At 47.1% G+C, this 8541-nt stretch overlaps 1 protein-coding gene across 1 annotated transcript; it reads right to left on the bottom strand.

Moving 5' to 3' along the window:
- Positions 1–1752: 1752 nt before the first annotated feature.
- Positions 1753–4913, bottom strand: LOC103184409 (heat shock protein beta-7). The gene is made up of 3 exons (XM_007902377.2): positions 4695–4913; positions 3600–3745; positions 1753–2060 (listed from the first exon to the last, which is right to left on the bottom strand). Exons 1-3 carry the CDS (start codon positions 4873–4875, stop codon positions 1878–1880), a joined length of 510 nt encoding a protein of 169 aa, XP_007900568.1. The 5' UTR covers positions 4876–4913; the 3' UTR covers positions 1753–1877.
- Between the last annotated feature and the right edge of the window lie 3628 nt (positions 4914–8541).

Here is an 8541-nt window from a genome sequence, read left to right as displayed (position 1 = left end):
AATCTCAAATGTTTTTATTTTTTCCCCCAATTCTCTTTGACCTGTTCTTCTGTTTTTCCGCCCTCCTCCTGCCGCTCCCCCTTAACTGGGATTTCTACGTGCGTGTGCGTGTCTGTGTGTACACGTTATCACTTCACGTCATTTTTTTTTCTGTCTCGGGAAGCGTGATGAGATTTTTTTTAACAAATTTCAGTGTTATTTAAAAAAAAGGATAATTTGTATATCTTGAAAACTGTGAGGAATAATAAAGTTTAACCAATAAATACTGTGCGATAGAGTGTGTTTTTTTTATGTAAGAGGAAATGAGTGAGCATTGTGTAATATTCGCGTACAAACGTGCATTGGGTGGGGGGGATGAAGGGGAAGTGAACGCTGCATTGTTGGAGACGCCGTCCTGTCTGATGAAACTTCAAATTCGAGCTTCCCCCTCTTCCCGTTCAATAACAATAATAATATATTGTGTAATAATATTCCTTGTATTTGATACAGCGTCTTATCACGTCGTTGAGACGTCTCAAAGAGCTTCACAGGATATATCGTAAAGTGGATTTACTGCATATTCTGTGGGCGAAACGCAGCAACCAATTGCGCACAGTAACGTCCCACAAATAGTCGTCGATTGAATGAGCATGTGTTTTTTTTTGAGGGATTATTACCCCTGGAAAGCGATCTGCTAATCTGCTAATAAATTGGTCATTTTCAATCTACGACTGTTTGTGGGACATTGCTGTGCGCAATTGGCTGCCGCGTTCGCCCACAAATATACAGTCAATTCACTTTACAGTGTGTTCTGTGAAGCGCTTTGGGACGTCCTCCCGACGTGAAAAGCGCTATATCAAATGCAACGATTATTATTATTATTATTATAACTACCGTGTTGCTACCTTTTGCTAGTTAAACGGAGTCGTGTGTGTGGAGTAAGGAAACTTGCCTGAGGTTTCACCCCACCTCGGAATCGAACCCGGGACGTCTAACCCCAACACTACAGGACTGTGCAAGGTTTATTATCACGCACACCAGAGGGAAACGGGGAAAACACAATCACAAGCATGGCTCGTGTTTGCTTCGGCTTTGACAGGAAGCCAGCGGCCGGCTCCAGCTCTTTGGCGATGTTGCTGTAAATGTTTCTCGGGAGGATTTGCGGGGAGGGAGGGAAGGGGAGTGAGAGAGGTTTGCTTAGGAGAGCTCTCGCCCAGCGTTAATCCTTTACCATATTGTAGCTGCCGGGCTCTCGTTTAGGAGATAAATTTGGGCCAAGAGTGATGAATGGCAGAAGCTATCTCTTAAGCGTTCTGTGTCAGAAGTGGGTAAACTTGCCTCCGGTCAGATCAAGAAGCTAATCCCTAATTCCGCCCCCACAAAGCGGAAGCACTATAACACGCCAAGACTGCAAGTGGGTTTAAGTGGGGGGGTGGGAGAGAGCAAAGGGATAAACCTGCAGGGCTTTGCTTTGATGTGGAATGTGTGTGAAGAGTTGCTCTGATCAGAGCAATGTGCTTGTCGCTGAAATATTATTCCCAGTCCCTCATTCGCTCATCCTCACGACTGACAGTCATTTATAATAATAATATTAATAATCTTTGCATTTGTTTTAGCGCCTTATCACATCATTGGGACACCTCAAAGCGTGTCCGACAATACAACACCCACTCACCACCCCCCCAGCACCCCATTGGGGTTGAGCCCACAACTCTCTGACTCTCTGACTGCCAACGATTTAATAATAATAGTCCTTGCGTTGGATAGAACGACTTATCACAAACTGTTGTTTTATTGTTCTTCTACAAAGCGACAACAGTGAAGCTTTAAAACAAACACACGACGCGTCCGAGACCTGGATGTATTGAGGGGTTTCGGAGCGGGCAGGCTGGCGGCAGCTACAGTTTGATCTCGCTCCTATAGACGGGCTGCGGAGAGGGTGTTTTCAAAGGGTCTCGTTTGACGCTAACCGTCAGCATCCCCGCGTCTGACAGGCAGCAACTCAGCGTCATAGGGTCAACATCCTCCGGGAGCTGATACTTGTGAGTGAAGACGTTCGACACCGTCCCATCATCGACCACCTATGGGGGTGGCGGAGGGTTGGAGGGAGGGGGGAGGTGGTGGGAGAGAAGAAGGGGATGTGGGGGAAGAGGGAGTGGGGGTGGTGGGGAGAGGAGAGGCGGGTGAGGAGAGGGGCGGAGAGGAGGGGGCAAGAGGAGATTGGGGGCGGGGGTTTTAGAGGGAAGTTGGCGGGAGAGGGCAGATAGGAGGGGGCGGTGGGGGGGAGAGGAGAGAAGAGTAGAGGGGGAGAGGAGAGGAGGGGGGAGGGGGGGCAGAGTAGGGGTGTAAGAGAATGGTGTGAGGGGTGACGGGGCAAGAAGAAGGAGGAAGAACACAAGCATTTTGGATTATAAATTAGAAAATGACAAATCCCACAGAATATCCTGAAAGGTGGTTGGGGTGGAGGGGAAATAAGACCAACACTGTGTAGCAATTGATGGAACAGGCTGAATGGGCTGAATGGCCTCCTCCTATATCCCCGTTTTCTAACGATGCCAAGTAATAATAAGTTCGCAAGTGGAAAAACGTTAAGTGAGACGTAGTGACTTTATGATCATTTTCCCCTCTTGTTGCTTCTGCCCCGTCCTCCCCCCACAGCCCTTCCCGCGCCCACACTCCCCCAACCCCCACCCGCACCCCCTCCCCCACCCCAGGTCAGTCCGATGACCAAAGGTGTGGTTAAAAAGGACGGTCTTGAAGGAGGTAAGGGAGGAGCTCCGAGATGGAGTTCCAGAGGGTGGGGGCAGAAAGGCTGAAGGCCTGACCGTTGATAGTGAGGTGGGCAGGTTACATATTAAAATAATATATTATATATAATTATAACAATTAGGATTATTATATTATAATTATAATAAAGGGTTTGCCGCTGACAAATTATGATTAGAATAATTATATATAATATCCTATCATTAGAATACATTCATAATAATTATGATTGTAATTATAGTATTCATAATTACAAATATAATTGTAATATTACATTTATAAGTTAGATATTCTTTTATATAATATAACACAATGTGCTGACGTGAGGAGCGCACACGTTCGACCGGGGAAGATAGGGATGGTCACAACATTAGCAAACGGGTCGATGGGATTGATCGGGTATCGGCTCGACAACAAATTACACTCATGTCGTGCCTTTCACATCAGAAAGACGTCCCAGTGCGCTGGACAACTAGGGGTTTTGAACCCGATCTAGGAGTTGGGGGTCAGCAGGGGTTAGACACCATGGGAGGGTCCGGGTGAAATGGTGACCGAAGTCACGGTCAAAGAGGAAGGTCTTTAGATGAGACTTGGAGGAGGCAAGAGAGGGGGTGAGGCGGAGGGATTGCGGGATGGAGTCCCTGAGTGTGGGGGCAGCGATGCTTAATGCCCGACCGCCAATGGTGGGGCAGGAAGTGCGAGGGACCTGAAGCAGACCGGTGTCTACCGAGCGGAGGGAGGGACAGGATGATATGGTGTTAGGAGATCGCAGAGGCCAGGAAACGATCGGATGTGTGGAATGCTATGCTCTGCTCGCTATCGAAGCCAGGAGTGTTCATTCCTGTGACACTGACCTTTTCTGCCCGGATGGTGACGTGATAATTGCACATCGTCACCACGACTTCTTCCGGCTCAAACTGACTGACGTCGGCTGAAACCTCGTATCTGTCTCCAACTGTCCGTATGTTTCCTTGGCTCGGAGATCGTCTGACGACGGGACCTGGTGTTTGGAATTATCCATAATCAATCAATAATCGATCAATCAATAATCAAGCAATAATAATCAATCGATCTGAAGGCCGAAACAGAAGCTCTCAAAATATTAACACAAAGACCAAACTGATACTACTCGATATTATGAAAATAAGATCTTAATGAGAAACATTGATCTGAAATGACAAACATGTCATCAAGAACCAGAAACAGGAGACACTGTCCACATGTCCAGCCCGAGCGCAGTTGGAATAATAATAAATTCAATTTACGGTAATTTCACTCTGCGATGCACTTTGATTCATCCCGAACACGTGGTAAGGCGCTATATCAAATGCAAGAATTATTATTGTTCATCTTCAGTGCAACGGATTGTTAATAAGACTATTCAGAAATGGCTTGACAAGAACCTCCTGGAAAAAGTAGCTATTTTAGGAAGCTGAAATTTAAGAAAAGTAACATCTATTCATATGCAACGTGGCAGTGTTATTAGTCTGGCTGACTCATCATTGAAAAACAATTAGAACTTACCTCTATGGAATGCATTAAACTGTAATAACATAACAACAACAATATTAATAATCCTTGCAGTTGATATAGCACCTTATCACGTTGCAGAGGTGTCTCAAAGCGCTTCACAGAACATACTGTAAGGTCAATTGACTGTATTTTGTGGGCGAAACGCGGCAGCCAATTCCCCACAGCAGTGTCCCGCAAACTCTCGTGGATTGAGTGACCAAATTATTATTATTATTTTTTTAAGAGATTATTAGTCGCGGAAAAGCGATCGGCCAACCGACTGACAACCAGGCTCCTTTCCTAATCATTCTTAGGCACGGCGCCTTTTCACGTCGGGAGGCTGTGTCTCAAGGTGCTTGGGGTGGGGGTGGGGGTTGGGGTTGGGGGTGAGGGTTAAGGTGGTGGGGGTTGGGGGGGGTGAGGGGCGAAGGTCAAACCTGTGTATCCGAAGGGCTCGTCTCTGGCAAAGTGTCTGAGAGCCGATCGCTCCACCTCATCCTCGAACAAGTTGCGAGCGGTGTTCAGGTACTGGTCCAGCCCGGATCCCGTCAGAGAACTACGACCATAGTCACTGTAACGCTGGGAGCGGAAGCTAGCGGAGGGGCCGAGCGACGACATTGCGTCAGTGGGAGGTGATGGGGGGGAAGGGGGGTTGTGGGGGGGGGAACTGATGACTGCCGGTTGAGGTGGGGGGTGAGGGTGAGGGTGAGAGAGGGTTGTCCACACAGCTGGACTGGAAGGCGAGAGAAGTGGCAAAGACCCCACAGCCCACAGTCCCTGGCGGACACTATATAAAGCAGTGACATCGCAAGGTCGAGTCACGATAACAGGGAACAAGCACTTGGCGTTCGTGGAATGTGAGATAAGATGGTCTCCCTCCCCTCCACACACCCCCCCCCCCCCCTCAAGCGCCCAGCCCTCCGCACGTCCCAGTGCTAGGATGGACTGAGTGACCCCCACCCCCAGCCCCCTCCCTCCCCCGTGTTTTACGTGGGAAAGATGTTTCAATGTTAAAAAAGATTTTAACTTTTTAAAATCTGAATCCCACCCAGCCTGAAACCACCTTTGCCATCATTATTATTGTTGTTGTTATTATTATTAATATTATAATTATTATTATTATCGTAGCTCAGTGGTTGGAGCCGGTGAGAGAACCCAGATTCAATTCCCAGCAGGGAGAAATGTTGGGCAAGTTTCCTTACTCCACACGACTCTGTTTACTTGGCAGTAAGTAAGATACCGGTTGTTAGTTGATTGGCGGATCGCTCTTCCGGGGGTAATTCTCCTTTGAAAAAAGTAATAATGAATAATATTAATTATTAATAATAATTTGGTCACTCAGTGCACGACTGTTTGTGGGACGCTGCTGTGCGCAATTGGCTGCCACGTTTCACCCACAATATATACACAGTTTATTCTGTTAAGTGCTTTGAGACGTCTCGAAGACGTAATAATAATACGATTACATTTGTATAGCGCCTTGTGCTGTATCAAATATTATTATTATTATATTGTAATCACTTGGGATAACAGTCACATCAACAATACATAATAAAATAACAATAATAATCCCTACAGTCGCACAGTACCTTTCATGTCAGGAGTGTGTCTCAAAGCACTTCACAGGATTAACTGTAAAGTGTAGTGACTGTGTATTTTGTCGACAAACACGGCAGCCAAATTGCACACAGTAACATCTTACAAACAGCCATGAACTGAGTGAACGAATTTTATTAGGGAGTTTTCCAGCCAGGACAGCGGGAGAGAGAAACTCCCTTCTCTTTTCAAATAACCTGTAACGTCCACCTGAACAAGCGCAGACGGGATCTTTCGGTTTAAAATCTCATCCGAAGGACGTACCTCCGACAATGCAGCGCATTCCCCCAACGACAACTTGGCATATATAGCGCCCTCCACACAGGGTTGCGTCTCAGAGCACTTAACAGTGGCGGAGCTTGACTCTGTGGGGGGATAGAGGGGAGGTGGCCGTAAGCACAGTCGAAGAGGTTTTCAGGCAGGGCTTGAAAGAGGGGAGAGAGGGGGCAAGGCGGAGGGATTGAGGGAGAGTGCTCCAGAGTTTTGGGGCTTAACGGCTGAAAGCGCAACCTTCAATGATGGGGCGGAGGGTGCGAGGGACGAGCAGGAGGACGGTGACAGTGGTGCCGGGTGGTGGACTGGGGAGTGAGGAGGTCGGAGAGGGAGGGAGGTGCCAGAGAGTAATAAGCTGCTGTATCAAATTATTATCATTATAAACTATGTTTATTTTACACCCCCACATAAGTCCCCAACACTGCATTGGAGTGGCAGCCAGGACTATGAGTTCCAACCCGTGGGGCTTGAATTAACCATCTCCTCCAACCGAGCCAGGATAAGACACACTAAACCCGAGCAAAGTGCCCACACTGTAATAGCATTGTCGTATCAGCTCATCAGAGCTCAGGCCTATTAAAAGATTATCTTTTACACACTGACTCACCACACATTCCACAGCCAGCTCTCCATACATGGCTCTCTGATTGATTGGGAATTTTCCACAAATGTACATCTGCCTGGTGTGTAACCAGACGATGATTTGTAGATCACATTTTTCACAAAGTAAGAATAAACGTATTAACTTCTTCGTTTTAGTCGACGCTCTTTGGAATGGCTTCACCTCGTTTACAACAATAATAGTTATGATAATAATAATAATGATAATAATCCTCTTGTTGGATACGGAGCCTTTCACATCAGGGAGACGTCTCAAGGCGCTTGACGGGATTTTACTGTAAAGTGTAGTGACCGTGTGTTTTGTGGGCGCACGTGGGAGTCAATTTGCTTACAGCGATGTCCTCACAAACAGCCACAAAGTGAATGGCCTATTTTATCCAGGGGGTGGCTGGGCCAGGTCAACAAGAGAGAGAAAAACTCCCTTCCCTATTCCAAAAGCACTGTGGGATCCTTAATATCCGCCTGAACGGGATCTCAGCAGAGGATGGAGGCAGAAGGGAATGGGTTAAGATACAATCATCTTATGCAAAGCGCTGGAGAAACCTTGTGAAGTATATGGGTTATTGATGAAATGGCGTGGGCTGCGATAGGTATAATTTATGAGTGTGACGATGTGTTGCAATTACTCTTACGTAAATAACTGCCGAAGTTAACTCTGTAATAGCATTTATTTAAAAAAAAGATTGATTGAATATAGTGGAAAATAACATTTTAGGGCAAAGGGGAAAGAGTAAGGGGATGGAATTGGAGGAGAGAGCTCAGGGCAGGGAGATAGGGTGGGGAATGAGAGAGGTGGAGCGAGCAACAGCGAAGACATGACGGGCGGGGTGGGGGGGGATGTGGAAGAGCAAGAGGAATGAGTTTAGAGTAGAGGCTTGTGGTGGGGGGGGTGAACAGTACTCAACATATATCTTGTACTGAACAGTGGAACCAGAAGACACGACCTGCGATTGAAAAGGGGTTAAATTCAGAACAAATCTGCAGGAACGCTACTACTTCCGTGAGCGAGTGGGTAAACTTATGGAACAGAGAGACAGACGGTGGAAGCAGAAAATGTTGATCCTTTCAAGAACAAGTCAGACAGATTTCTGTTACGAAATAATATCTCAGGGATACAATACGTAGTTTGGGACACGACATGTCAAGTGACTTCCAGGCTGGTGGAAGACGAACTAGATGGACCTTGGGTTTTCCTTCGCCCAGCAAATCCTTGTGTTCTTATGGGTATGAGCATCAGAACGGACCTGATGGAGGTGGAAGGAGCGAGGTAATGGGATTAGAGTGGAGAGCGTCAATGGCTAACAAATGCCTGATCCTGTGCTGTAAACCTTTTACGATTCCATGAATATTTATAAACGGATCAAAAATTTCGTAAGCCGCGCTGATCTCCTGAGTGAGCCGGGAACGCTGATTAATCAGGCACTTTCTATGAGCCACACACACACACTCACACACATACAGCATTGGTGAAGTAAAGGCCAGAGTGCTCTTTGACTCTTTAACAACAACAATACAGTACAAAATTACAATTACGCAGCGCCCTTTCACGTCGGGAGGATATCCTAAGGTGTCAGTCAATCGGATTTGGTCCCGAGTGGGGGGGGGGGTGGGGGAGGGAAGGTGCTGCAACTACAACAACAACTTGCATTTTATACAGCAGCCTACAGTGGCAGAGCTTGAAGCCACTCTGAGGGGAGGGAGGAGATGACCATTAGCACAGCTGAAGAGGAAAGTCCTCAGTCATGATCTAAAAGTGAGGAAGGGTGGGGGGGGGGGGGGGGGGGGCAAGGCGGA

Source organism: Callorhinchus milii, unplaced genomic scaffold (genome assembly GCF_018977255.1).
Source record: "Callorhinchus milii isolate IMCB2004 unplaced genomic scaffold, IMCB_Cmil_1.0 Scaffold11, whole genome shotgun sequence".
Lineage (NCBI taxonomy): Eukaryota > Metazoa > Chordata > Chondrichthyes > Chimaeriformes > Callorhinchidae > Callorhinchus > Callorhinchus milii.
The sequence above is the reverse complement of the archived record's forward strand: the minus strand, read 5'-3'. Positions and strand labels throughout refer to the sequence as shown.

Excerpts from the sequence above, each read along its gene's own strand:
- LOC103184409 (XM_007902377.2), bottom strand. The coding sequence starts at position 4,875 with ATGTCGTCGCTCGGCCCCTCCGCTAGCTTCCGCTCCCAGCGTTACAGT. Across the intron at positions 3,746-4,694 it reads CGAGCCCTTCGGATACACAG|GTCCCGTCGTCAGACGATCT; the intron begins GTTTGACCTTCG and ends TCCAAACACCAG. Across the intron at positions 2,061-3,599 it reads TCACCATCCGGGCAGAAAAG|GTGGTCGATGATGGGACGGT; the intron begins GTCAGTGTCACA and ends CCACCCCCATAG.